The sequence below is a fragment of the Perognathus longimembris genome, chromosome 17, assembly GCF_023159225.1.
Source record: "Perognathus longimembris pacificus isolate PPM17 chromosome 17, ASM2315922v1, whole genome shotgun sequence".
NCBI lineage: Eukaryota > Metazoa > Chordata > Mammalia > Rodentia > Heteromyidae > Perognathus > Perognathus longimembris.
In genome coordinates this window covers 55,876,753-55,903,537 of record NC_063177.1, presented here as the reverse complement: position 1 = coordinate 55,903,537, position 26,785 = coordinate 55,876,753, and the positions used below count along the sequence as shown (strand labels likewise).

Genomic DNA, 26,785 nt, shown 5'->3' with positions numbered 1-26,785 from the left:
CACAAGGTCCACTCACGGTGGGCATGGCAGCGTGCTCCGCCATTGCTGGAGGTGTGCCTCAAAGGGTAGATCGCCTGTCTAGCAAGTAGGGGGCCCTGAGTTCAAGCCCCAGGACTGCTCCCCAAGTCTCTAGTAGTCCTGAGTACCTAGGGTTATAGGTGTGAGCTACCAGCTACCAGTACCTGGGTTTTAGAGGCACTTTTTCTTTCTTTCTTTCTTTTTTTTTGTCAGTGGTGGGGCTTGAACTCAAGGCCTGGGCACTGTCCCTGAGCTCTTTTCCTCAAGGCTAGCACTCTACCACTTTTTTTTTGTTTTTTTTTGCCAGTCCTGGGGCTTGAACTCAGGGCCTGAGCACTGGCCCTGGCTTCTTTTTGCTCAGGGCTAGCACTCTGCCACTTGAGCCATGGCACCACTTCTGGCTTTTTCTGTTTATGTGGTGCTGAGGAATCAAACCCAGGGCTTCATGTGTATGAGGCAAGCACTTTACCACTAGGCCATATTCCCAGCCCAGTGCTCTACCACGTTAAGCCACGGTGTCACTTCCAGTTTTCTGGTGGTTAATTGGAGATAAGACTCTCACAGAGTGGGCCACTGGTGGCTCATGCCAGTAATCCTAGCTACTCAGGAGGCTGAGATCTGAGGATCACAGTTCAAAGCCAGCGTGGGCAGAAAAGTCCTTGAAGCTCTTATCTCCAATAAACCACCGGAAAAATGGAAGTGGTGCTGTGGCCTTGTGCTGGAGAGCTCAGGGACAGTGCCCAGGCCCAGAGTTCAAGCCTCATGACCAACATAACAACAAAAAAAAGTCTCATGGACTTTCTGGCCTATGCTGGCTTTGAACTGAGATTCTCACATCTCAGCCTCCTGAATATTTTAGAATTAGAGGCATGAGCCACTGGCAGCCAGCTTAGAGGTACTCTGATGTAATCTTTTTTTTTTTTTTTTTTCCAGTCCCGAGCCTTGGACTCAGGGCTTCTTCTTTTTGCTCAAGGCTAGCACTCTGCCACTTGAGCCACAGCGCCACTTCTGGCCATTTTCTATATATGTGGTGCTGGGGAATCGAACCCAGGGCTTCATGTATACGAGGAGAGCACTCTTGCCACTAGGCCATATTCCCCAGCCCCTCTGATGTAATCTTTTTTTTTTTTTTTTGGCCAGTCCTGGGCCTTGGACTCAGGGCCTGAGCACTGTCCCTGGCTTCTTCCCGCTCAAGGCTAGCACTCTGCCACTTGAGCCACAGCGCCGCTTCTGGCCGTTTTCTGTATATGTGGTGCTGGGGAATCGAACCTAGGGCCTCATGTATCCGAGGCAGGCACTCTTGCCACTAGGCTATATCCCCAGCCCCTCTGATGTAATCTTTAAGTCTACTGATTTAAATGTCAGTGTCATGTAAAAACACAAATAAAAACACCCCCCACAAAATAATGTTTGGCAAATATCCAGACACTCATGAACCAAAGTGACACATCTCGGCCCTCAGGAGAGCCCTGGTGAAGTTCCGGAGGTGGCAGTAGTTGTGCTCGTTTATTCGATTAACCATCAGTGGACGTGGAGACAAGAAGATGAGGCCCCTACCTCCGGGGTGACACGGGCGCACAGGGGAGCTGTCAAGCTGTAGGGTGCACAGGGGTAGTGCTGGGTGAGGAAAGGCCTCCCAGTGGGGTTGGAGGGCCCCAGAGAAGGGTTCATGGTTTCTCTTCAGTACTGGGGTTTGAAGGGTCTCACCTTCACTGGTCATTTCCTCTACAACTGACCTACTCCGTCATACCCCACCCCCACCCCCGTTGGTTATTTTCAAGATGGGATCTCACTTCATGCCCTAGCTGGCTTGTATCAAAATCCTCTTCCTGGTGCTTCCTCTGTAACTGGGATGACATGACAGGTGTGCACCATGCCCAGCCTTTGGTTGAGATGGAGTCTCAAGCTTTTTGCTTAGGATGAACCACGATCCTCTATATCTCTGCCCTTAGGTAGCGCCACTGTCTGACCCAGAGAAGAAGATTTGAGGGGCTTCACAGAAGTCTTATTCCAGTTCTCCTCTTCTCTCTCTTCCCTCATGCTATTTAAGAACTAAGGTTGGTTCTGGCAGACCTCGTTGGGGGGGCACTTTGGGAACAAGACTGCATGCAACCAAATCCAAGGGAGCTACTACATCCAGAGAGGAAAAGGAGGCGGGAGTACAAGAGCACAGGAGCGACTGCCTCCAGCCCTGCTCCTTCTGTGTACTGAAGAAACCGACACAGGCTGAAGGGAGGTGGTGGCCCAGCGGTCATTCTGGGATCGAGCCACACCCAGGAGGAAATGTGTGGACACGGCAGGAGGACCGGCTGGGCTGCCAAGAGCGAAGGGTTTTGCAGGCCCTCCTGAGGCTTGGGCCCAGAACGAGCCTCTCCGCAGAGTGGGTGCAAGTGAGCCCTGGGCTGGGCATTGCAATTCCCAGGATCCCAGCCCGGAACACCCGAGGAGAGTGCTGGTCAGGGCAAGGAGACCCTGCGTGGGGAGCCCGGGTGCCCTCCCCAGGCCCTGCTCCCCTCCAGCCGGATGGGAAGCCGAGACCGCCTGTGGCCCAGGTCTGTAGTCCCGGCTGCTCGGGCGGCTGAGAACTGGAGGGTGATGAGGCGCCAAGCCCATGGGGCAGAAAATTCTGAGACGCCATCTCCGAAATAAAAAGAAAACAAACAACCCAGCACAGGGCTGGAGACGCGGCTCAGGCCGTGGAGCCCCGGTGAGGAAGCCCGGGTGGGCGCCAGGGCCTGAGTCCCGGCTGCTCGGGAGGCTGAGGCCCGGAGGATCGCGGAGGGAGGCCCGCGGGGCCGGCAGAGCCCGTGGCGGGGTCGCGCGGCGCTCCCCATCACCGCGGCCGCGCCGGGGAGGGGGGCCCGGGGCGTGGCGGCCGCGGGAGCGCGCAGCCCGGGGCTCATTGCTGTCCCGGTCCCGGGGGCCGGGGCGCGCGCGGAGGGCCGGAGGCCCCGCACTCGGCCTCGCCGCCCCGGTGGAGGCGTGGCCCCGCCCGGGCGCGGCGCGCGTTGCCCGGGGCGACGGCGCGGGTCTGCGCAGGCGCAGTGGAGGGGCGCCGCCGCCCGGACGCCGCGCCTTCCCCTTTAAGCCCCGGCCGACCGCGTCGTCGCTTCATGAATGGAGCCCACGTGACCAAACATCATGTGACGTCTGAGGAGCGGCGGCGGCGGCGGCGGCGGCGGCGGCGGCGGCGGCGGATCCCGAGCCCGGTCCGGCCCGGCCTTCCCAGCGCGCTCGGCTCGGCCCGGCCCGCGCAGGCGGCCCGACCCCTCGGCCCCGGCCCGGCCCCTTCGCCCAGCCCCGGCCCCGCGCGGCCCCGGAGCGCGCGCGGCCCCGCCCCGGCCCCGCCTCGGCCCGCCCGGGCCCGCAGTGTGGTGAGTGCGCGGGGCCCGGCGGGCGGCGGGCGGCGGGGCGGCGCGGCGGGGCCCGGCGGCGCGGCCGCACCCCCCCCCCCCCGCGCGCGGCCCGGGCCTCGGTTCCCCTCCTCGTCGGGAGCCGGCGCCGGGCGGCGGCGCGGCGGGGCGGCGGGTCCACGGCGAGGCCGGGGTCGGACGTGCGCGCGGCGCGGCCCGGGGGGCGCGGGGCCGGGGCGGGGGCGCGCGGGGCGCGGGCGCGGGGCGCGCGGGGCCGCCCCGCCGCGCTGCTGACTCATCAGGTGTCCGTCCGCGCCCCCGGCGGCAGGGCCGGGCCGGGCCGGGCCGGGCGGGCCGGGGCCGGGGCCGGGGCCGCGCGGCCGGAGCCCCCGGCGCGCGGCGGGGCCGGCGGGGCGCTGAGTCACCGGCGTGAGGTCACTGGGCGCGCGGGCGGCGCGGGGGGCCGGGGCCGGCGGGCCGGGCCTCGGCGCCCGGGGGGAGGCCGGGCCCCCTCGTGAGTTTGCCGGGGCCGCGAGCGGGAGGCGGTGCGGGGCCGCCGGGGGCGGGGGGGGGGCGCTCCGGGCCTCGCCTCCTCCGCGGGCCGCCCCGGGTCCGCGCCCCGGGCCGTTCCCCGAACTGGGAAACTCGTCTCTGAGTGCGCCGGGGGGAGGAGCTTAGGGGGGCCGAGCCGGCCCGGCGGCCGAGCCAGCTTTCCCGGCGACCGCCCCGGCCGGCGGGAAGGCCGGGACGAAAGCGGCGGGGGAGGAAGCGGAGCCAGGGCCACCAGGAAATTGCACAAAAGAGGACGGCGGGGGCCGGGGTCGGGGGGACCAGGGCTTCCGAGCGCAAGCATGGGTGGCCGGCTGGCCCGCCCCCAAGGTGTGGAATCTCAGGGTTGTCGGAGTTAGCCACGAGAATGCGTCCTGCGGAGTCCGCCCTGGTGCCCGGGGCTCTCGAGAAGTGACAGCCTGTGGGCAGTGGACCCCTCCCCCCAGCCACCCTTCTTTGGCTGTACTGGTGTTTCCCAGCAGCCTGGATGGTCACTCATCTGTATGGCCCTCGGGGGGTGCCCTTGCACACTCAGTGTGCCCTAAGGCTTGTAAGTGCCAGGTGATCCACTTTGGGGTGGAATTTTATACCCTAGGAAAATGTATAGCCCTGAAACAGGAGGGAGGTCTCTAAGTCTCTTCAGCCACTTGTGCTTCCGTGGAAACTAAGTTTTAGGTTCCCACAGTATCAGTAGCAGAGATTTTCTGGAAGAGGTAGGTCTGAATTTTGGGGTGCCAGAGAGCCCAGGCTGCACCTTTCTGGGAGTTTCAGCCACTTGAGTTTTGCAGGACAAGTAGAAGCAGCAAGGGCTACTCTCTGCTGCTCTGTTGCCTCCTGACTTGTGTCTAGAGTGGATATACGGTTGAGCCTGGCGGAGGCGATGGAGCCGCCCAGACCTTTGCTTTTCCAGCCTGAGTGGGTGGTCTAGGGTTCCTTGGTGAGCTGGGGCCTGCGTGACCACTCGTGCCTCCTCTGTAAGGCCGGATTGGCCCAAGGGGGCAAGCGGTAGGTGAAGGATTCCTAGACCCAAGTCTTCCCAGCCAGCAGGACCGGGGAGAGGCCTGAGATGGGGAGGGGTCTGGTCTTTGACTTAATATCTGGGATCTCCTTCTTCAGGCTCCAAAAGATGCCCTCAGCCATCTCTCATCTGTCCTCCAAAACTGTTTTCCTAGTCAGTGCTGTCCCCTGGTTGGCAGAAATGAGGCAGGCAGCCAGCATCCCTGGCTTTACTGAGGCTTGACCCTCCCCCACCAGGCGCACACGCATGCACACACACACACCCACACACACACACACCTTTGATCAGGAGGTGATTGGCTGTACTTGTGCTGAGTTCAGGCCTTCTGCAGAGGGTGAAATCTGTCGAGGAGGCACTTTTCAGCTCCCAGCTGCCACACTCTGCACTTTCTGTGTGATCTCAGGAAGTCCCCGTTGTCATTGTGCTCCGCAGTCAGGTTCGGGGGGTCCTCTCCGGGCTCTGCGGGCGTGGGTCAGCCTGTAGAGACTGGCTGTCCTTTCGTGGTGACCTCCTGCCCTTTGATCTGGAAGGATTCTTGCTTCCGGTGCTCAAGGTAGCTTGGCTCTGGGGAGGCGACTGCTGCTTCTTCCCCAGCCTCCTGTGCACGCAGCCTCACCTCCCGGTGCGAGGGGGGGCGTGGTGAGCCCGGCCCTCCGCGCCCACACTTCAGCTTCCCTAAGATAAGTAGGGAACTGTCCATCTGCCCCACCCCACAGTTGCCTCAAGCGCTCACAGCCTTCCCCGGAAGGGGCTGCTGCCCGCCTTGTCGAGCGGTCCCCCTTCCCCCTGCATCTCACATGGGAAGGACGGGGTGGACTGTGGGGTCCAAGGATCCGACGGGTGCTGGCTGAGTGGGGATTCTCCAGACTAGGTGTGCAAAAATGTCCCTGGTAGGACTTGATTTGGAAAGCAACGAGTGACTTGTTAGTGCTAGCAGGGGTCTTTGCTTGTGTTCCCTGGCCCTGGGTAGTGGGTGACCAGGGCCTGGCTCCTGGCGGCTCTGCTGAGCAGGCCCCTTGGATGGCGAGTGTGGGGGCCTTGTGAAATACCTGGGGTGGGCGGGGCAGGGGCACCAGTGCTGCAATGCCGAGCCATTGGCGGTTACTCCATCTGCAGAGGAGGCCAGCTCCTCCGCTGACCGCCTGCCACCTGGGAGGGGAGAGGACTGCGGAGGACCCCTGACTCCGGAGCCAGAAATAGTTGGAAGATCTTTCCCAACCTTAGAAGTTTCTGGAACTACTCTCTGCCTGAAACCCCAGGGGAACGGCCCCTAAGCCTGTGGAGAGCAAAGGGCTTTGTCCCAGGTGAGCTCAGGGGAAGCGCTGAGGAGATAGGAGGGGATGACCCTCCCCGCTGTTGGCCCAAGTAGCTGGTCTCCTGGGGCTCCTTTGGCTGTCCTGGGGCGCAGGAGTGAAACATTCCCTCAGTGTCCGCCTGCCCGGGAGGGAGGGAGGGAGGGAGGGAGGGAAGGAGGCAGGCAGGCAATGTGCTGAGTCAGCGTGACTCGCTAGGAACGGTGCGCTCTGGGGCAGCACTGGGGTTATTTTTAAAGCCTGGCTTCCTTCTGGTCTTCCCCTCTGCCTCGTCCCTGCTCCTGCTCCTCCGTCAGTTCCCCGGCCCCACCCGAGGCCCTGCCTGGCTTTCTAGAGGCCGGGCCACCCAAGGCCCCAAGGGCTGTCCTGGGCGGAGGGGAGGAGGGGAGGGGAGCCCGGGAGCTCGCAGGGGAGGGGCGGCCGTGGCTCGGTCTTGGGAATCCTGACCTCCCTCTGTCTTGCAGAGTACCTGCTCACTGTGCCCCCGGGTTATGACGACCCCTAATAAAGGAAACAAGGCCTTGAAGGTGAGTGGGTCAGGATGGGAAGGCTTGGACGGGATGGTGGGGTGGGCCTCCGACGGGGACCCGACCCTGCGCTCTGTGCCGCCCAGGTGAAGCGGGAGCCGGGGGAGAATGGCACCAGCCTGACGGATGAGGAGCTGGTGACCATGTCCGTGCGTGAGCTGAACCAGCACCTGCGGGGCCTGTCCAAGGAGGAAATCATCCAGCTGAAGCAGCGCCGGCGCACGCTCAAGAACCGGGGCTATGCCGCCAGTTGCCGGGTGAAGCGGGTGACCCAGAAGGAGGAGCTAGAGAAGCAGAAGGCGGAGCTGCAGCAGGAGGTGGAGAAGCTGGCCTCTGAGAATGCCAGCATGAAGCTGGAGCTCGATGCCTTGCGCTCCAAGTACGAGGCCCTGCAGAACTTTGCCAGGACAGTGGCCCGTAGCCCTGTGGCTCCCGCTCGGGGTCCCCTTGCTGCTGGCTTGGGTCCCCTGGTCCCCGGCAAGGTGGCTGCCACCAGCGTCATCACGATAGTAAAGTCCAAGACGGATGCCCGGTCATAGGGACTCGTGTAGTTGCCAGGCGGGTCTTTGAGGGGCCGCTAGGCGCATGGCAAAGTTGGCAGCCCTGCCCCTCTTCCTCCCCTCCCTTCCTGGTCTTCTCTTCCTTTCCCTCTTTCTCCTTATCCCTTCCCTGCAAAGCACAACCTTCACCCCAGGGGCGCCGGGCTGAGCCCCTTTGACTTCGTCCTTGTCATCGTGTGTGTTGTACATTGGGATCGGTCAGTTCGATGGTGATGTTGGGTCGCCCCTAGCCCCTTTGTACCAAGGCATGTGGCTAGGAGTCCAGCGTGGGCACTGCGGGAGGGGACAAGAGCGAGTGGGCGACTGCCCCTGGGCCTCAGGCCAGCCTCTTCCTCAATGGCCCGCAGGCCCTGCTGGCCGCCAGCTTGGAAGAGGACTCAAGGGCTAGAGCTCTCCTCAGACCCGGGTGGGGCAGCCCGCCTTGGCCCAGCTCTGAGGAGTGGGGGTTCTTGAGGGCCGTGGGTGGGCGGGCCACCAGCCGGGGCCCTGCAGGCGCTGGGCCGGAGCCCTGGTGCTCGAGCCGGAGGTGGTGCACTGAACAAAGCCCCATTGCTGGTGGCGAGTGCGCAGAGGGCGTGTCAGTGTCCTGCCGTGGGTTCCGTGTCACTGTTTACATGACCTGTTTGTGTGGTTATAGAGCCCTTTATTTAAGAGAGAAGTTCCTTTTATGAAGTTATTAAATTATATGTTTAAGAACTAAAGAGAAAGAAAGAGCTGCAGAGTATTTATAAAATTGTCTTTAAAAAAAAACAAGAACGTTTGACTGTAAAAAATGGAAAAGGGAAGAAAGTATAAGAGAGACTTTTACTAGTTTAAAAAACACAAAAATTCCTTTCTTGTAAACTTACAGACAACTCTTTGTGGCTATTGTTGGAGTTTAGTTTTTATATACACAGAGTTATCAGACATTATTTATAAAACTTAGTTTAAAAAAAGAAAAAAAAAAAAGCCAAGCCGACCGGAGGCCGTCTTCTTTGATATCTCTTTTGCAATTGTACCGAAAGTGACTTACTCCTTTGCCCTTCTGCTTCCGTCTCTTGCCGGTGCCGTGGTGGTGTCGTCCGTGCCTGGTGAGGTTTTGTGCAGCCGTAAAGTGCTGGTGCTTCTGGTGACCTTTGACCTGTGGCTGTCCCTTCTTGTGCATTCTCTGTGTTTGTTTTTGGACCTGGTTGTGATTCTGCCTCTGCTGGCTTGCTGGGCCTGGGCTGCGCCGGGGCCCCAGGCAGTCCTTGCTTGGTGGGAGCCTGGGGGTCTGTGCCCACCGGCCCAGCCTCTGCTGCCCGCTGCTCTGCATTCCCGTTCTCGCTGAGCCTTGGCTTCCTGTGTATGTCTGGGGCTTGGGCTGATCCTGAGACAGAGTAGGTAAAATTGAGGGGCCACCTGGAGTCCCCATGCTGCTTCCACACCCACCACCCCGGCCTCGGGGGTGGCATTGCAGGGACCAAGGCATCACTGTGGGTGCCCACAGGGCTGTGGCCAAGCTGTCCCTGGCTGTCTTCCTTTTGGCCTCAGCTTTGTTCCTACGCTGCATGTGGGGCCTCCCTCAGCTGGGACACCCCGGGGGGGGGCCCTCTTTGTAGGTTCTGAGTCCCACCCCTACTTCCCCTACTTTCCCCTGATCTGACTCCTTGCTGTGGAGCTGCATCCCCGGCAGAAGAGTCAGGGGCTCTGCCTGGGGCAACCCATTCTTCCTTGCCCGCCCCACTGTGAGGGCCTGGGGGAGCCCCCCCCCCCCAGTGCCAGACAAGGGCTTTTAACTCCAGGGCTGGGTCTGTGTCAGCAGCTCTCCCCTTGGGATCTGTGTCTTCCAGAGACCCTCTGCTCCACCTGGAGGTGCTGCTCTGTAGGGCCCAACCACCAATAGGCTGGCTCTGATAGCTCTTCATGGACACATGACTGGGGTGGTACCCCTATCCCGCCCTTAAGGCGCTGAAGCCCGTCTGGCCACACGGCCCTGGGCCTCTTACTATTGTTGCTGGTATCTTCTCTGGGGGCCCTGGATCCGTGAAAAGCACAGAGATTGCTGGTGAGAGGAAAGGCGGTGGTGGCCTGATCCACTTTCGGCTGGTGTTCGCCAGCTTTGGTTCAGCTTGCAGTGCTGTGGGATCAGAGCATCTGCCAGCCCTGGCATCTTGATGGGTTCCTTTGGCTCTAGGTGCTCAGATACTCCTACTGGTACCGGAGGCCACTGTGGATGGAAAGAAGTGACTGTTGCCTAAATCACCTGGTGACCTTTTCCTTTCATACCTCTGGTTCCTGTGTGTACCTAAAAGGGGCGGGGTCTTGCAAGGGCTGGCAGTGCATCCTTGAGCATTGTTGAGCAGGCGCGGTGTCGAGGTGGTGCGGGAAAGGGGCTGTGGAGGTGGAGGTTGCAGTTTCACAGAAGTCCATGGAGTTGGTGAGACCTTGTTTTCATGGTTTTGGGGTCTGAGGAGTATTCCTGTCATACCAGCCCTGCAGGTCCATTCCACTCTTCTCCCTTCACCTTGACTTCTGGACAGTAGATCCTGGCCACTGCGACTGTTGCCTGTCTTTCTGATACGCGTTGATTCTGTTTCCCTGCTGTGAGAGTGTTGTGTTCTTTCTTCTCGTGACTTTACTGACACAGTGGATCGAGGGCTGTGCCTGAAGTCAGGTCTCCCAAACTTGTCCGCTAAGTGTGTAACTTCCCTCCCAACTTGACTTTTTTTACTCCACCTTTCTTGGTCTCATGTGGGCTCTCGGATATCAGAGAAAGGCCGGGTGGGGACAGGTTAGCTGTTGATCAGAGTGTGGTGTCAGGGAGCGTTTGCTGTGTTCCTGCTGTTGCTGTGGGGTCGTGCACCGCTGCCAGTGCCGGAGCCCTGCGGCTGCCGCGTCCCCTGCCCGGCTTGGGCCCGCGTTTCAGGAGGTGGTCGGGGGCTGGGTCTGCATCCCGGGCAGCTCCAGCCTGCGTGGTGGCCCTGAGGCGTGGCGGTCCTGGCTGCCCTCCTCGGGAGTGAAGCCGCCCCGTGGCCGAAGCCCGCATCCCACAGCTGGGAAGCCTGGGCCACAGCCCTGCTGCACAGTTTCCGCTGTGGACGCTCGAATTACTTTTTTAGGCTGTGGTCTGGTGAAAGGAACCAACATGTTAACGACTTTTCCCCCAGAAGCCATTGAATCATTATTTTTGGCATCTTTTCACCTTCCTGTTGGCTGTCTGGTTCTGGAACAGTTGTGGAGCTTGGTGGATGTAATCAGTGCTACCCAGGGGCAGTGTGTGCGTAGCAGAGCCGGCTGCCACGTGCCCCCCCCCCCCCCAGCAACAGCAACATTGGTTCTGTGGGCGTGGCGCACGTCTGAGGTGGAGGGGTCGAGTGTCCCCCTTGTGCTGGAGGCCCTCCCTGCCCTCAGTGGCCCCTCCAGCGACCTCGTGTGCCAGGCCTGCCCTGCCCCCACCCCCTCTGCTCGTCCCCGAAGCCTTCTGGGAATTTAGGGCAACAGGACAAAGTCTGTCGAGGGTCCGGCCTGGTCGGTCTGCCGGCTCAGAGTTGTGTCCGAGCGGAGTGGATCAGCCCTCGCCGGCCCCGCGAGGGCTGTAGCCGGGGGCTCCTCAGATGGACGCGGAGGGGGGCCGGCCGCGGTCGGGGCGCCCCGCGCAGTATTTATTGCTAAGTTATTGTTGAGGAGGGGCGGGCTCGGGCCTGGCTCCCCGGGTATTTATTGCTGTACATAGTGTACGTTTGTGATATATAAGGTTTTCTTTATTTTGTATATGATCAATAAACGCCTTTTAAAGAGACCTGCAGGTGCTTCTTGGGCCGGGGCGGAGCGGGGCGGGCGGGGCGGGGCGGGGCGGAGCGGGGCGGAGCGGAGCGGGGCGGAGCGGGCCGCGCATGCGCCCGCGCGGCCGCCGGCGAGGCGGAAGCGGAAGCCGGAAGCGCGGTCGGGACGGCGATGGCCGCGGGCGGCGGGCTGAGCCGCTCGGAGCGCAAGGCGGCGGAGCGGGTGCGGAGGCTGCGGGAGGAGCAGCAGCGGGAGCGCCTCCGCCAGGTAGGCCCCGCGCCCGCCCGCCCCGCGCCCCGCGCCCGCCCCGCGCCGCGCCGCTCACCGCCGCCCGCCCGCCCGCCCGCAGGTGTCGCGCATCCTTCGCAAGGCGGCGGCCGAGCGCAGCGCCGAGGAGGGCCGGCTGCTGGCCGAGAGCGCGGACCTGGTGACGGAGCTGCAGGGCCGGCGCCGGCGCCGGGAGGGCCTCAAGCGGCGGCTGGAGGAGGCGAGTTCCGCGGGCGGCGGGCGGGCGGGCGGCGGGCGGCGGGCGGGCGCGGGGCGGGCGGGCGGCGGTGAGCGGAGGACCGGCCGTGACCACCTCCCCCCCCCCGCTCCCGGCAGGTGTGCGACGACCCCGAGGAGCTGCGGAGGAAGGTCCGGGAGCTGGCCGGCGCCGTCCGCAACGCCAAGTTTCTGGTGGTCTACACCGGCGCGGGCATCAGCACGGTAGGGGGCGCGGCGGGGCCCGGCCGGGCGACGGGCGCCCTCTCCTGGGAGACGGGCCCGGGCCCGAGGGCACGCCCCAGCGGGGTCCCGTCCGCCCGGACGGGGGCGGGGAGGGCAGTACGGGGTGGGCCCTCCGGGGGGCGACGACGGCGAGGACCCGTGGGGTCGGTGCTCGGTCCGCCGGAGTCAGGACCGGACCGTGACGGGAATGGCGCGGCGGCGCGCGGCTGGCCGCCGTTCGGGCCCTCGGCCCGCCGGGCTGCGCACTGTCACCCGCCCTCCCACTCCTTGTGGGAGGAAAGGCACCTACAAAGCCAGGCAGCGAGCATCAACGTACACTCGGCCAAGAGGAAAATGGCACTGCCTTGGGCTTGGGGAAGTGTCACTGAGCAGCTAGGGGCTGGTGGCTCACTCCTGTCATCCCGGCTTCTCGGGAGGCTGAGATCGGAGGATCCAGTCTCAAAGCCAGCCCGGGCAGGAACGTCCATGAGACGCTTATCCTTAATCACCAGAAAGCCAGAAGTGCTCCCTGTAGCTCAAGTGGTAGAGTGCTAGCCTGGGGGGGGGGGGGCGGCTCAAGGACAGTGTCCAGGCCCTGTGTTTAAACCAAGGACTGGCACCAAAAACTTTGAAAAGTGAGAAGTGTCACCGAGAATCTAGCTGTTGTGGGCTATGGGACATGATTAATTTGGACACTGGCTGACATATGATGTGTGAAGTCTCAGGTTAGTCAGAGTATTGGGAAGGTAGATCCACTGGAAGTGAACATTAGATGATTTCTGCCCTCAAGAAACCCTTTGGGCCAGGTGCCCGTGGCCCAGGCCTGCAATCCTACCTACTCAAGAGGCTGAGATCTGAGAATCGAGGTTCAAAGCCAGTCCAGGCAGGAAAGTCCATGAGACTCTTATGTCCAATTATCCACTACAAAACTGGAAGTGGCACTGTGGCTCAAATGGCAGACTGTTTAAAAAAAAAAAAAGCAGCAGCACCTAGGCCTAGAGTTCAAGCTCCACAACCACCACCCCCCCCCCAAGAAAAAAACAACCCAGCAAAAAAACCCCTTTGATCACAACAGTCAAGCATAAGATGTCTGCCAGGTGGCCTTTTCAGAAATAGCCACAGCTTGCTGAGTTTGTGTATGGAAGGGGTAACGTGTACACCGGAAGGTGGGCGTGTGAGGCACTCTAATAGCAGCAGACATCTACTGGCAGGATCAAGTAAGGTGCTTTTGCTGCTGTTTGTTTTGTGCTGGTACTGGGGGCTTGAACTGAGGACCTGAGAGCTGTCCCTTAGCTTATTGTGCAGGGCCACTTGAGCCCCAGCTCCACTTCCAACCTTCAGTGGGTATTTGGAGATAAGCATCTCATAGATTTTTCTCTCTGTGCTGGCTTTGAACTGTGATCCTGGGCTGGGAATATGGGCTAGTGGCAAGAGTGCTTGCCTTGAACTGTGATCCTCAGACTTCAGTCTCCTGAGCAACCAAGTCTTCTCTTGACTCATGAAAACCTGGAGCATGAACATTTGGGGTCCCTCCCTCCACATACACACATTAAAATCAGGGTGTGTGTTTTTTTTCCCCCAAGACTGGCCTTGGACTCAGGGCCTGAGCACTGTCCCTGGCTTCTTTTGCTCAAGGCTAGCACTCTACCACTTGAGCCACAGTGCCATTTCCAGCTTTTTCTGTTTGTGTGGTACTGAGGAATTGAACCCAGGGCTTCTTGAGTGGTAGGCAAGCACTCTACCACCAAGCCACATTTCTAGTCCTTTTTTTGTTTTTTGTTTGTAGGGCTTGAACTTGGGGCCTGGGTACTGTCTGCCCCTGAGCTTTTTTGCTCCAGGCTAGCGCTCTACCACTTTGAGCCACAATGCCACTTCAGGTTTTCCGGTGGTTCATTGGAGATAAGAGTCTTAGGGACTTTCCTGCCCAGGCTGGCTTTGAACTGTGATCCTCAGATCTCAGCCTCCTGAGCAGCTAGGACTGCAGGCGTGAGCCACAGGCTCCGAGAGACAACCTTGCTACCTGAGCTTCCTCTCTTAAGAGTCACTGTGAGGCCGGGTGGGGCAGGGCGCTGGGTCCTTTGGAGGAGGCTTTGGGCCAGGCGGGAAGGGGAAGTCTAGGAAGAGGGAAGGAGCCCGGCTGGAGCACATTCCACCCGCAGTGGGCAGGTCAGCTGGGGAAGGGATGGGTGTGTTCCCATTGGGGGAACTCTGTCAGCACCTATGGCAGCACCTTCTCACGGCTCACTGTGTATCTGACTCTGTAGGCGGCCTCCATCCCAGATTACCGCGGTCCTAATGGAGTGTGGACGCTGCTTCAGAAAGGGAGGCGCGTGAGGTGCGTGGCTCCCGCGGGCTTCCCACGTGGTGGAGCTGCACAGCGCCCCGGCCTCCTTCCTCTCCCCTCGCCTCCCCTCCTCCTCCCCTCGCCCGGCCGGCCTCCCCTCCGCGCCTCACCTCCGCTTCCCCTTTGTCTGGCAGTGCTGCTGACCTGAGTGAAGCCGAGCCTACCCTCACGCACATGAGCATCGCCCGCTTACACGAGCAGAAGCTGGTAAGAGCCCTCGCGCTGCCTCTGTCCCCACGAGGGAAGCCGCACGTGCCCAGTGGGCTCTGGAGAACACCCCCTAATGGGACTACTCACCCCTGTCAGGCTGTGCTTAAGGGCCTGCCCTGAACTGTACGCTGTGGGCCCAGTCTCTGCCAGCCCCTTCAGCTCCCCTTGGCGCGCCCAGGGGCCACGGAAACCCTGGTAGCTTAGGAGGACCCCTAGGAACCTCAGCTGAGGACCTTCACCCAGGTAGGGAATGGCTAGATCTGCCTGGCCCGGGAGACCAGCAACAGCCACCCAAGAAGATGTGCACCGGGCCAGAACAGCCATGTCCAAGCAGGTGCTCAGGCGGACTCGGAACCATTCCGCTGCCGTGGGCTCACGTGAGAGCCCTGCAGAGACGCTCGCCTTCCACACTCGCCTTCCCGGCTGCTCCAGGTGTATCAGTGCTTGTAAAGGAGAGTGTGGCATCTCCCCACCCCCCATCTTCATTCATTTGCTCTCCCTCCCTTTTCTCCTTCCTTCCCTCCCTCCCTCCCTCCCTCCCTCCCTCCCTCCCTCCTTCCCTGTAAGGTTCACCAGAAAGGAAACCCACCACATGGTTCAGGCAGAAAGGAGTTTACTGAGGGGACAGCAAACTGCCAGCCCACATGCACAAGATGGAGGTGTGGGGAGACAAAGGGGAAGGAAGAAAAGAGAAAGAGCAAGAGAGAGAAGAGAGAAAGGGAACAAAAGAGAGTAAGAGAGAAAAAGAGAGCCAGGGACTCATGTTGAGCCAGATTCTATAGGGAAGGGCAGGAGACCTGGCCGGGTGGATTGGCTGTGACCTCAGAGAAGGGGAGGTAGCGGCCTCCAGGTGCGCCCGTGACCTGGGTGACTCAGGCACTGGGTGCAGACTTAAACAGGTGGGGCGTCTGCATGGAGCCCTCCTGGGGGTGGACCTTATTTCTCCCCCTTCCCTCCCCTCCCCTCCTAACTAACTTTGAACCATGTTCCTCAGATCTTAGCCTTCTGATTAGCCGGGATCACAGGCACGAGCCACCAGCTCCCAGATGGGTCTCCGTGTGCGTGCTTTGGGCTGGAAGTTGCTCCTGGCCCTGGGCACTCGGGCCGGACGCAGAGTGGCTTTGGCACGGCGGGAGCCCGCCCCCCCTGACTGTGCCGTGTTCCGCCCTCCAGGTGCAGCACGTGGTGTCTCAGAACTGCGATGGGCTGCACCTCCGGAGCGGCCTGCCCCGCACGGCCATCTCAGAGCTGCACGGGAACATGTACATCGAAGTGAGCAGTCTCGCGGGGACGCAGGGCCCGAGGGCTCGCGGGGCCCCACTCACCGTGCCTCTCGTCCCCAGGTCTGCACCTCCTGCAGCCCCAACAGGGAGTACGTGCGCACGTTCGACGTCACCGAGCGCACCGCCCTCCACCGGCACCAGACCGGCCGCGCCTGCCACAAGTGTGGGACTCCGCTCCGGGACACCATTGTGCACTTCGGGGAGAGGGGGACGCTGGGGCAGCCTCTGAACTGGGAGGCCGCCACTGAGGCTGCCAGCAAAGCAGACACGATCCTGTGCTTAGGGTCCAGCCTGAAGGTGCGGTGGGACATCGCGTGCGCTCACACCCCTGCCTGCCCAAGCCCGTCCCGGCGGCGGCAGCCTCTCCTCACGGGCTGCTCTGTCTGCCTGCCTCCCCAGGTGCTGAAGAAGTACCCCCGCCTCTGGTGCATGACCAAGCCCCCCAGCCGGCGGCCCAAGCTCTACATTGTGAACCTGCAGGTAGGTCGGGCACACAGGGCCGTGGCCTCAGACCTCGGCTTTACATCAGGAGACCCAGGCGATGGGTCACGTGTCTGCAGCCGAAAGATCTAGTACAAGCCGGGCACGGGTGGCTCACGCCTGTCATCCTAGCTACTCAGGGGACTGAGATCTGAGGATTGCGGTTCAAAGCCAGCCCGGGCAGGAAAGTCTGTGAGACCGATAGCCAATAAACTACCCAGAATAAGCTGGAAATGGTGTTGCGGCTCAGGTGGTAGCGCATTAACCTTGCGTGCAAGGAGGCTCAGGGACAGCACCCAGGCCCTAAGTTCGAGGCCCAGCACTGGAAGAAAAAGTTCTAGTACAAGCCTGGGTGGGTGCCTGGAAATCAGTGGCCCAACCTGCAGGGGCCAGGCGGACAGGCCAGCCAGAAGGGGTAGGAACGTACCTTCCCTGGCCTCTCCTCCATCCAGTGGACCCCGAAGGATGACTGGGCTGCCCTGAAGCTTCATGGGAAGTGTGATGACGTAATGCAGCTGCTCATGGAGGAGCTGGGCCTGGAGATCCCCGGGTACAGCAGGTGAGTGGCGGCCCCGTCGCTCCACGTCTGCCCTCCGTGTGGTGGCCCCGTCTGTCTGCCAGGAGCCGAGCGTGCGGGAGGCCCCGCGTCCTTGCAGCTACCTTCTGAAGGCTGACGGAAGTGTGGCGGCCTCCAGAGGATCTGGCCGAGGCGATGTGTGCACACACGTCTGCGTGGCTGTGCTGCCCAGTGTGCTTTTACTCTTTCCCTGTTGACCTCTCGAGACGGACATGGGGGCAGAGGGACCTTCAGGGATGGACTGCAGCTCTAGCCAGACGGAATCTTAGTGTCTGTGGGTTCTGTGTGTGTGTGATTTTATTCTCTTTCTTTCTTTTTTTTTTTTTTTTTTTTGGTGGTACTGGGGTTTGAACTGAAGGCCTTGTGCTTGCAAAGCTGGATCTCTACCACTGAGCCATGCCTCCAGCCTCTGCCTTTGGTTTGGGGAGTTGGCATATTTGGGGGAAGCTTAAAGAAACTGCTTTAATACAGAATTTGTGATAATTTAGATATGGTGCATGTATTGAGTTAAAAGTTTACACTTTCTTTCTCTGTGAATTTTCAGGGTCTTATAGGGGAAATCAGTAACTTCTTTTAATCAAAGGGTTCAAGAAATTAAGGATCCCTTCACCTCTGGGCCTGGCAATTCTTGTATGTTATGTTTGTGGTGTTTTGTGACGTGGGCCTATCGTGTCCTGTATTTTTTTTTCCACATTAACTTAGCTCATTTTCTTTATCAGTGCTTCTCTGTATCTTGCGTTTATGATATGTGGTTCTGCATCTCAATCAAACACATAACTTCTTCACGATGTAGTCTGTAGGCCACACGTCCCTAGTCAGCTGGCTTTCCCTCCTGTCCCCGTCACGCTGTCTGGGAAGAGGGAGAGGGTCCGGTCTGCCTGCCCACGCCATGCTAGTGAAGGATGGGCCCCAGCGTTGCTAGTGACTTGTCCCTGGAGCCGAAGGCGCCCATGGGCTTCCTTGCGCAGCCCTGGTGTATGCAGAGCCCACTCATGGTGGATGAGATGTGGAGTTCTGGAGGGGCCGGCTGGGTTGGGCGCTGGCCCTCGTGTTGCCCCGCAGGGAGAGTATCTCCCGCAGCTCTTCTGTAGCTTTATGACGATGCAGCTAGACTGACCAAACCAGCCACCCCGAGACAGGGAGGGGAGGGGCTGAGAGCCAGGCGACCTCAGACAGCTTTCCTGGAGCCAGGGTGGGTGGGAATGCGCCTCTCAGACCTGCCTGATGCAGCCTTCCCTTTTGGTAGGTGGCAGGATCCCATTTTCTCCCTGGCGACCCCTCTGCGTGCTGGTGAAGAAGGCAGCCACAGTCGGAAATCGCTGTGCAGAAGCAGAGAAGAGGCCCCCTCCGGGGATCGAGGAGCCCCCCACAGCTCAGCTCCTATTCTGGGGGGCTGGTTTGGCAGGGGCTGTGCTAAACGTGCAAAAAGGAAGAAAGCAACATAAGCCGGAGGTGAAGGAAGAACAGTTGGCACTTTGCAGGTGGCGGGAACTGACCGGGAGCCACCGTCACCCTGAAGGCCAGGCTGCCCCCGGGGCACTCTTGAGGGTGACCTTTCACGGTGACCTTTGTAGCCATTGGTCCTTGTGGGAAGGCCCGTGGCACAGCTGCGGTGGCCGCACTCAGGGCTTGACCAGCAAGGACACCTCCCTCCCATCCGTCCCCATTCGGAGAGGTGGCAGCCGGACCTCACCCCCCACTCTAGTCTCAGGGCCCCCCTATTTCTACTATTTCTTACTAAAGGTGTGAACTTTATAGAAGCGTATTTCTGTGTGGCGTATGCGGCCAAGGGGCGGTTCCGAGCCTTTAATAAACACCTCTGCACTGTCTCCGTGTCCGCTGGTGTGCCTGCCGGGGCCCGGGCCTGGCGGGCGGGCGGAGCCCGGCGCGCGCCCCACCCCCGAGGGGAGGGGGCGGGGCCTGGCCGGCGGCGCGCGCCAGGGGCTGCGCGGGGGGCGGGGCGGAGGGGCTCACGTGGGAGGGCGGAGGGGGCGGGGCTCTGGGAGGGCGGCGCGCGCCCCGGGCTGCGCGGGGGGCGGGGCGGAGGGGCTCACGTGGTCGGGCGGAGGGGGCGGGGCTCTGGGAGGGCGGCGCGCGCCCCGGGCTGCGCGGCGGGCGGGGCGGAGGGGCTCACGTGGTCGGGCGGAGGGGGCGGGGCTCTGGGAGGGCGGCGCGCGCCCCGGGCTGCGCGGGGCGGGCGAGGCCCGCGTGACGGCGCGCGGGGCGGGGCCGGACGGAGGCGCGCCGAGTCCCCGAGCGCCGGGCGGCGTCGGTGCTGCGGGGCCATGATCCGGAACGGGCTCGGGGCGGCGGGCGCCTCGGAGCCGCCGGGCCCGCCGGGCCGGCGCCCCGTGAGGGTGTGGTGCGACGGCTGGTGAGTGCGCGCCGCGTCCGGCGCTGTCCCGGGTCGCCGGCCGTTGGCCGGCCCGGAGGCTCGGTCGGGCTCCGGCGGCGGGATCGGCGGGGGCCTCCCCCGAGGGCCGCGGCCGGGGACTCGGGGCGCCCGGCGGCGGCTCCGGGCCGCGGGGACGGGGGAGCGCAGCGCGCAGCGCCGGTGCAGCCCGCGGGCCTCCCCCGGAAGCCCGGACGGGGCCCGCGAGCTGCGGGCCCGGGGCCGGCGGAGGCGGGGGCCGAGCCGAGATCGGAGCGGACACCGCGCCACGGAGGGGGAAGGCTGACCTTCCGGATAACTGGCCGCCTCCCGAGCCCTCGCGGCCCGTCACGGGATGGGGCGGCCCTCGCCCGCAGCCCGAGCATCGCGGGTCCCCGTGAGGCCGACTCTCATCTCCTGTGAGCCACCGGAGAGCCGGAGAGGGCGCCGTGGCTCCAGTGGCAGACCGCCAGCCTGGAGCCGAGGAGCCCGGGGACTGCGCCCAGGCCCCGAGTTCAAGCCCCACCACCGACAAAAAGAAAAAAAAGTGGGGAAGAAGGTCTACCTGGCCAGCGCCAAGGTTCCCGAAAGTCAGGAAGTCGCCCTGTTTTGCACCCAGAGTCTCTTCGGGGAGGAGTGTGGCTCCTGCTTCCAGTCAGTGGACTCTGACCTTAGACCTAGCCCGGGCGCCCCAGCCGGCCCCCGAGGCTGGACGCACCCTCCTGGTGGTGCTCTCCCCACCCAGCCTCGGGCCAAGCCTGTCCAGTGGGCACATAGGCTGGCCGGGCTTTGGGGCCTGAGTCTTTTGACCACCCCGTTCCTCTGCTGGAGGCCCCTGCGCTGTGGTGGGGGAGGGAGGAGACTCGGCCGGAGCACCCAGGCCTACACCGGCAGCTCCCAGCCTAGGCCGGAGCACCCAGGCCTACACAGGCAGCTCCCAGCCTAGGCCGGAGCACCCAGGCCTACACAGGCAGCTCCCAGCCTAGGCCGGAGCACCCTGGCCTCATTGTGCTGCTGTGGGCTGGGGTGCCTGGGGCTTGAAAGCTCACTCATAACGAGATTGGGATTTGTGGTCTGTAAAAGCCGTGGAACCATGACCGAGGCCACTGTTCACCCGGAGAGCTCAACCAGGCTTCAGGGAAGGAATGAGGATTTTCAAGCCAGTGACTCCCAAGCCCTTGTTCTTTGGTTTTACTTGTTGTTTTGTGTTGGCCCAAAGCACTGCCCACTTAGGATAGTACAGAATCCGGCCACAGCCCAGAAGTAATGTCTTGTAAAACTTGCAATGACTTGCCGGCATCCGTTTTCACTTGGGAAGGCGGGGAAGGAGACCAGGCTTGGGAAAGGTAATCCAGCAAACAGTGGCCATGTTTGTCCCAGGGTTTGCCAACCCCCAGATCTTTGCCCGTCTTGTTCCTGCAGGCTCCACCCTTGTTATCCTGGCATTGACCAGATCCTGTCCCTAGCCCCAGGTCCTGGGACAGGGCGTGTGAAGCCAGGTACCCACTCCCCTCTGTGGACCCAGGTGCAGATTCAGAACAATTTCCACTAGCGGTTTCTCAGCCTTCTCTAAGGAGTCCTTGGAGGAGAAAATCTGTAGCCCCCCCCCCCCCCGCACCCCCTTCAGGACCTTCTTGTCCCTACCCTCCTCAGTATGGGGCCCAACTGCTGTCTGTCCTCACAGCTATGACATGGTTCATTACGGCCACTCCAACCAGCTGCGCCAGGCCCGGGCCATGGGCGACTACCTCATCGTGGGTGTGCACACTGATGGTAAGGCGTGGGCCACTACCCCACCGGGGCCTCCTCCCAGAGTGCATCTGTGCATGGGAGCGTGTGTCCAGCTGAGGACGCCCCACACTGGAGAGCAAGCCGGGGGGGTGGGGGGCAGAGCCACGGCAGTGCCCGCCCATACCTCTGGCCCCTGACCTGCCACCTGGGGCCTAAAGATCGAACACCCTGCTGGATAAAGGGCCATCGCTACCCAGCACAGGCCCTTAGCACCTGAGCTAGTATGCGACAGCAGTGGCTGAGGCCCAGACTCCATGTGTGAACCCCCCCTCCCCCCCAGTGTGTGGAGAGGGCTCCTAAGGAGACGCTGGAGGTCACTTGTCTCGTCCCTGTCTTTTTCTCTGGCTCCAGAGGAGATTGCCAAGCACAAGGGGCCCCCAGTGTTCACGCAGGAGGAGAGATACAAGATGGTGCAGGCCATCAAGTGGGTGGACGAGGTGGTGCCGGCTGCGCCCTACGTCACCACGCTGGAGACGCTGGACAAGCACGACTGTGACTTCTGTGTCCACGGCAGTGAGTGAGCAGGGTGGGGAGCGGGGCTGCCGGGGGGGAGGTCTAAGAAGCGCTGGGTTCCCCAGAAAGGGGGGCGCCGACACTAAGCCCTAGGGGAAGCTGGGGTCTAGACGGGTTTGGAGCCCCACGAGGAGGCAGGCGTGGTGGGCCCCACCTGCGGGCTTAGCACTCAGAGGGCAGAGGCGGGAGGCCGAGAGCGGCCTGCGCCGGGTGGAAAGGCCCCGGGTTTAGAAAGTAAGGCCCTCTGCTGTTGTTGCTTTGCGCGTGCGTGCGTGCCGCCCCCAGACGACATCACACTGACCGTGGACGGCCGAGACACCTATGAGGAAGTGAAGCAGGCCGGGCGGTACCGGTGAGTCCGGCGGCCGCTGTCCGCCGGGTCTGGACGCGGTGGGGAGGGGCTCCACGTGGCACGGAGCCCCGGGCCTCAAAGCGGCGCCGGAGGCAGCTGGCGAGCGTGGTCGTGTGGCCCGGGAGCTGGCTGTGTGCGGGGCTGCGGTGTAAAGGGGTGGCCGTGGCTCGTGTCCCGCGTGGAGGCCGCGTCCCGAATCCCCTCGGCGGAGCCCTTGGGGTGAGGGGACGGCAGGGTGGGAGCCCAGCTGCTGTGCCTGACCGTGCCCGGCCCCCCTCTGCCCGCAGAGAGTGCAAGCGCACGCAGGGCGTGTCCACCACAGACCTGGTGGGCCGCATGCTGCTGGTGACCAAGGCCCACCACAGCAGCCAGGTGAGCGCGGGCGGGCGCGGGGCGCGGCCCGGGGGGAGCCCCCCCGCCCCCCCACCCCCTGAGCCCCGTGCCCTTGTGTGCAGGAGATGTCCTCCGAGTACCGGGCGTATGCAGACAGTTTTGGCAAGGTGGGTGCGGCCCCGCTGCTGCGCGGAGCTGCGCAGGCTCCTTCCCCTGCCGCCGGCCTCTCCCGGGCGGGCTGGGCCAGCCGGTGATGCTGGGGGGGGGCAGGCAGGAGACGGCCGGTCCCTGTGGCCACGTCCTGGAGGCTTGGCAGGGCCTGCGCGTGCGGCGGTGGCCTCGACCAGGCGGCCTGGCCCCCTCTCCCGTCACCTGCCGGGGACACGCTTCCCTCAGAAGTCTCCTTCCAGGTGACCAGATGGTGGCCTCAGGGTGCTGGGGCCGCCAGAGGGCTGTGGCTGGCCGCTGGCCCCGCGCCCCCGCCCCCCAGGCGCCGGCCCGCACCACCGGCCGCATGGAAGGCCCGGCCTGCTCCCCAGGCGCGTGGGGGACAGAGACGCACTGGAGAGGCCCCCGCCCTGACCTGCCCCCTCTCTCGGCTGACAGTGCCCGGGGGGGCGGAACCCCTGGACAGGGGTGTCCCAGTTTCTACAGACGTCCCAGAAGATCATCCAGTTTGCCTCTGGGAAGGAGCCCCAGCCAGGGGAGACGGTCATCTATGTTGCTGGCGCCTTTGACCTGTTCCGTATCCTCCTCGCGCTTCCAGTCCCCGCCCACGCCACGGCCGCCCTGGGACCGGGCCGGCCTCGCGCTGGTGGGCGCAAGCCCCGGGGGAGGCGGGAGCCCGGACTTGGCAGCCATTGCCGGTCTCCCTTGTTTTGCTTTTCTTCGCACCGCCCATCCCCTCCCAGGGCCTTGTGGGCGCTGCCCTAACCCCACACGGCCTAGCCCGAGAGTTCAAATCCTCCCGGGGTAAGAGCACGGCACGGCCGCCGCTCCCGCCTGCCTCGACTGCTTCTTAACTCGACGCAGACATCGGGCACGTGGACTTCCTGGAGAAAGTGCACCGCCTGGCAGACAGGCCCTACGTCATCGCCGGCCTGCACTTTGACCAGGTCTCCGCCCCCGCGCCCCGTCCGTCCTGGGAGCCCCTCCTGGGGGGGCGGGAGGGGGGGGGCCCCTGCTCACCTGGGCATTCCAGCTGAACTGACCTCCTCTCCCCCGCCCCCCCCAGGAAGTGAACCGCTACAAAGGCAAGAACTACCCCATCATGAACCTGCACGAGCGGACCCTGAGCGTGCTGGCCTGCCGGGTGAGCGGGGGCGTGTGTGTGTGTGTGTGTGTGTGTGTGTGTGTGTGAGAGCGGGGCGGGCACACCCCTGGGCACCCCCGGGGCCACGCCGCCTCCTGCGGGGCACCCGGGGCCGCTGAGCCCTCTGCGTGCCGCGTCTCCACAGTACGTGTCGGAAGTGGTGATCGGGGCCCCGTACTCGGTCACGGCGGAGCTCCTGGGTCACTTCAAGGTGAGGAGCCCAGCTGCGGAGGGAGCTGCCGGGAGGGGCGGGCTGGCCCTCCCCGCCGCCCTGACCCCGCTCCCTCCCCAGGTGGACCTGGTGTGCCACGGCAAGACAGAGGTGGTGCCTGACAGGGACGGCTCCGACCCCTACCAGGTGGGTGGGTCTGCTGGGCGCCTCCGGGGCAGAAGAGCTGGGCACCGCCGCCCTCGGCCTCACTCCCCCTCCCCTCGAGCCTCCAGGAGCCCAAGAGAAGAGGCATCTTCCGGCAGATGGACAGCGGCAGCGACCTCACCACAGACCTCATTGTGCAGAGGATCATCAAGAACAGGTGCCGCCCCCCCCCCCCCCCCCGCGTGGCCCCGGCCCAGCGCTGGCCACAGCCCCGTCCCCCAAGAGCAGGGGCCTCCTCCTCCCCTCCCCCACCCCGGCCCAGCGCTGGCCACAGCCCCGTCCCCCAAGAGCAGGGGCCTCCTCCTCCCCTCCCCCACCCCGCCCCCCGGCCCAGCGCTGACCACAGCCCGGTCCCCCAGGTTAGAGTATGAGGCGCGAAACCAAAAGAAAGAGGCCAAGGAGCTGGCCTTCCTGGAGGCCAGGAGGCAGCAGGAGGCGCAGCCCGCGGGGGAGAGCGACTAGCCGGTGGAGGACTGGCCGCGCGTGCCCGGCTCCGGGCCCGCCCGCCGGGCCCTCCGTCCTGGCGCGTGTCTGGCGCACTCGGCGCCACAGCAGGTGGCAGCGCCGCCCTCTCCCTGGCCTGGCTCCGGGCGGCCGGCGTGGAGGGCGCCCGCTTCCGCGGGCCCAGCCCTCTCCCCGCACAGCGCCTGGGCGTGGCCGGCGGGCGGGGCCCGCACAGGGCCCCTGCTGCCCACTGGGCTCCCCTGCCACCCCCCACGGTGAACCCCACCCCTGTCCTGCCCGCCCAGCCGGGGGGAGGGGGCACAGGCCGGGCTGCTCCGGGGGCGCCCTCTGCCGGGGCGTGCCCCAGCACTTCCCCCCGGCCTCCCTTCCACCAGACTTCCCGGTCTCAGCTTTGTGCCTCAGTGGCCGGCCAAAGGCCCCGGTGCCACTGAATAAAGCTCGAGGGGACGTGCTGTGTGAGCCCCCAGCTCTGTGCAAGACCAGGACGCTGGCCTGCGGGGCCCGCGCACAAGGGACTTGGGGGGGAGGGCGGGGTTGCCTGGGGCTGAGGCCCAGGCCGGCCCTAGCGCCTTCCCTGCACTCCCGAAGTTGTCTTTCCAGCGCTCCGCCTAAGCACTCAGCTGCGGAGTCACGGACGTGGGGGCAGCGGCAGGGGGTGTGCTGGTTTGTTTTCTTCCTTGGTGGTACTAAGGCTTGAACTCAGGGCCTTGAGCTTCTGTTGTTGGCACTCTACCACTTGAGCTAGGCTTCTAGCTTGGCTTTTTGATGGTTATTTGGAGGATAAACTCTACCAAACTTCTGTTGCCCAGGCTGACTTTGTTTTGTTTTGTTGTTGCCAGTCCTGGGCTTGGACTCAGGGCCTGAGCACCGTCCCTGGCTTCTTCCCGCTCAAGGCTAGCACTCTGCCACCTGAGCCACAGCGCCCCTTCTGGCCGTTTTCCATATATGTGGTGCTGGGGAATCGAACCGAGAGCTTCATGTGTAGGAAGCAAGCGCTCTTGCCACTAGGCCATATTCCCAGCCCCCAGGCTGACTTTGGACCATGATGAGATTTCAGCCTCCTGAGTAGATAGGGTTATAGGCAAGAGCCACCATCCCCTGTTCTTCCTCTTCATTGCTTGTTTTTAAATTAATTTTTATTTATGTGGTACTAAGAAGTGAACCCAGGGCCTCATGCATGCTAGGCAAGCACTCTACCACTAAGCCATGTTCCCAGCCCCCCACCCCCTTTTTTTTTGGCTGATCCTTGAGTTCAAGCCAGGGGACTGGCACCAAAAGAAGGGTAAGGTAGTAGAGCTGGGTGCTGTTAGCTCACACCCTCCTGTACATAAATCCTGTCCACCAGGGGGCTGTGGTCCTGAGGATCATGGTTCGAAGCCAGCCTGGGCAGGACAGCCCAGGAGACCTTTACCTCCCTCTCTCCCCACCCCCCCTTTGAGCAGCAAAGCTAAGGGGCAGTACCGGCATCGTGGAAGGAGGAAAGCAGGGCTCTAGCTGGAGGCAGTGGGGATGGCGGGTGCTGGGGGTGGGCAGACCCAGGCAGAGCCCCGGGAAGCGCCCCAGGAAGGGCTGCAAGGTAAGGAGGGGCCTGGGAACCCTGCAGGCGTGGGGTGCCCGCCGATGGGCAGGACGCGGACCTGCGCTGGGCACGGGGGGGGGGGGGCGCTCTCCACGCGTGGCGAGGGAGGTGAGGGCATCCTCCAGAACCAAGCAGGCCCGGCCCCCGCCCCGTCACTGGAGGCCCCCGTGCTGCTTTATTCCTTTGCCTTTTGTTCGGGCGCGGGGGGCCGGGAGTGGACCGATGGGGGCCCCCACCGCACGCACCGGGCCCAGGGCCGCCCTCGCCACGCCGGTGCCGCGCACGCTCCCCAGGCTGCCGGGGTCCGGGGGCCCCGCCGCGCCCTGGGGCGCAGACGCGTCTCCCCCGGAGGGCCTGGCTGCCCTGCCCACGAGTCCCCAGTGGTGATCAGCAGGCGGCGGGGGCCGCGTCCCCGGGTCCCTGCAGAGGACGAGGGCGTGGCCGCTACTGGCCGGGTCGGATCCCAGGCGCAGGGAGGACAGGCCCGGCCCGGCCCCTCGGCTCACCTCCGCACGCGCAGGCGCAGGCGCAGGGAGGACAGGCCCGGCCCGGCCCGGCCCCTCGGCTCACCTCCGCACGCGCACGCGCAGGGAGGACAGGCCCGGCCCGGCCCCTCCGCTCACCTCCGCACACGCAGGCGCAGGCAGGACAGGGCCCGGGCCCTCCGCACGCGCACGCGCACGCGCAGGCAGGACAGGCCCGGCCCGGCCCCTCGGCTCACCTCCGCACGCGCACGCGCAGGGAGGACAGGCCCGGCCCGGCCCCTCCGCTCACCTCCGCACGCGCAGGCGCAGGCAGGACAGGGCCCGGGCCCCGGCTCGCCTGCGGGGGCACCTGGAGCCTCCTCTGCACTCAGCAAGCACGGGGGGGGGGGGCCGGAGGCACCGGGCGGACGGGGGGGGGGGCGGGGCGCCCCAGGGGACGGCCAGAGGCTGACCACAGACCGGCGGCCCCGGGAGCCGTCTAGGCCTCCCTCGTCCGCCCCGCGCAGCCCGAGGGCCAGGGCCAG

At 63.7% G+C, this 26,785-nt stretch overlaps 3 protein-coding genes across 7 annotated transcripts; all 3 read left to right on the top strand.

The window, feature by feature from the left end:
* Nucleotides 1–3,200: 3,200 nt before the first annotated feature.
* Nucleotides 3,201–11,098, top strand: Mafg (MAF bZIP transcription factor G). Of its 2 annotated transcripts, none has more exons than XM_048365206.1 (3): nt 3,201–3,392; nt 6,716–6,778; nt 6,865–11,098. In XM_048365206.1, the coding sequence occupies exons 2-3, from the start codon at nt 6,743–6,745 to the stop codon at nt 7,315–7,317; spliced, it is 489 nt and encodes a 162-aa protein (XP_048221163.1). In that variant the 5' UTR covers nt 3,201–3,392; nt 6,716–6,742; the 3' UTR covers nt 7,318–11,098. The 2 variants fall into 2 exon arrangements, with proteins under 2 accessions (XP_048221163.1, XP_048221162.1); XM_048365205.1 differs by lacking the exon at nt 3,201–3,392 and adding an exon at nt 4,229–6,242.
* A 146-nt stretch (nt 11,099–11,244) lies between these two features.
* Sirt7 (sirtuin 7) lies at nt 11,245–18,513 on the top strand. Of its 2 annotated transcripts, XM_048365203.1 has the most exons (10): nt 11,245–11,349; nt 11,432–11,569; nt 11,686–11,790; nt 14,055–14,125; nt 14,269–14,341; nt 15,518–15,616; nt 15,688–15,924; nt 16,027–16,107; nt 16,560–16,666; nt 17,931–18,513. In XM_048365203.1, exons 1-10 carry the CDS (start codon nt 11,254–11,256, stop codon nt 18,127–18,129), a joined length of 1,206 nt encoding a protein of 401 aa, XP_048221160.1. In that variant the 5' UTR covers nt 11,245–11,253; the 3' UTR covers nt 18,130–18,513. The 2 variants fall into 2 exon arrangements, with proteins under 2 accessions (XP_048221160.1, XP_048221161.1); XM_048365204.1 differs by lacking the exon at nt 11,432–11,569.
* Pcyt2 (phosphate cytidylyltransferase 2, ethanolamine) lies at nt 11,963–25,000 on the top strand. Of its 3 annotated transcripts, XM_048365201.1 has the most exons (15): nt 11,963–11,977; nt 18,943–19,058; nt 20,740–20,828; nt 21,198–21,359; nt 21,645–21,711; nt 21,999–22,083; nt 22,167–22,211; nt 22,401–22,454; nt 22,651–22,789; nt 23,077–23,159; nt 23,279–23,356; nt 23,502–23,567; nt 23,649–23,714; nt 23,801–23,923; nt 24,053–25,000. In XM_048365201.1, exons 2-15 carry the CDS (start codon nt 18,970–18,972, stop codon nt 24,101–24,103), a joined length of 1,197 nt encoding a protein of 398 aa, XP_048221158.1. In that variant the 5' UTR covers nt 11,963–11,977; nt 18,943–18,969; the 3' UTR covers nt 24,104–25,000. The 3 variants fall into 3 exon arrangements, with proteins under 3 accessions (XP_048221158.1, XP_048221157.1, XP_048221159.1); XM_048365200.1 differs by lacking the exon at nt 11,963–11,977 and having other exon boundaries at nt 23,801–23,889; nt 24,092–25,000; XM_048365202.1 differs by lacking the exons at nt 11,963–11,977; nt 22,401–22,454 and having other exon boundaries at nt 23,801–23,889; nt 24,092–25,000.
* The last annotated feature ends 1,785 nt before the right edge of the window (nt 25,001–26,785 follow it).

Bases quoted from the DNA above. Each gene is read 5' to 3' on its own strand.
- Sirt7 (XM_048365203.1), top strand. From the start codon at position 11,254: ATGGCCGCGGGCGGCGGGCTGAGCCGCTCGGAGCGCAAGGCGGCGGAG. The intron at 14,126-14,268 runs GTGCGTGGCTCC...TTTGTCTGGCAG, and splicing joins CAGAAAGGGAGGCGCGTGAG to TGCTGCTGACCTGAGTGAAG. The intron at 16,667-17,930 runs GTGAGTGGCGGC...CCCTTTTGGTAG, and splicing joins GAGATCCCCGGGTACAGCAG to GTGGCAGGATCCCATTTTCT.
- Pcyt2 (XM_048365200.1), top strand. From the start codon at position 18,970: ATGATCCGGAACGGGCTCGGGGCGGCGGGCGCCTCGGAGCCGCCGGGC. The intron at 20,829-21,197 runs GTAAGGCGTGGG...CTCTGGCTCCAG, and splicing joins CGTGGGTGTGCACACTGATG to AGGAGATTGCCAAGCACAAG. The intron at 22,790-23,076 runs GTATCCTCCTCG...AACTCGACGCAG, and splicing joins TGGCGCCTTTGACCTGTTCC to ACATCGGGCACGTGGACTTC.
- Mafg (XM_048365206.1), top strand. From the start codon at position 6,743: ATGACGACCCCTAATAAAGGAAACAAGGCCTTGAAG. The intron at 6,779-6,864 runs GTGAGTGGGTCA...TGTGCCGCCCAG, and splicing joins AAGGAAACAAGGCCTTGAAG to GTGAAGCGGGAGCCGGGGGA.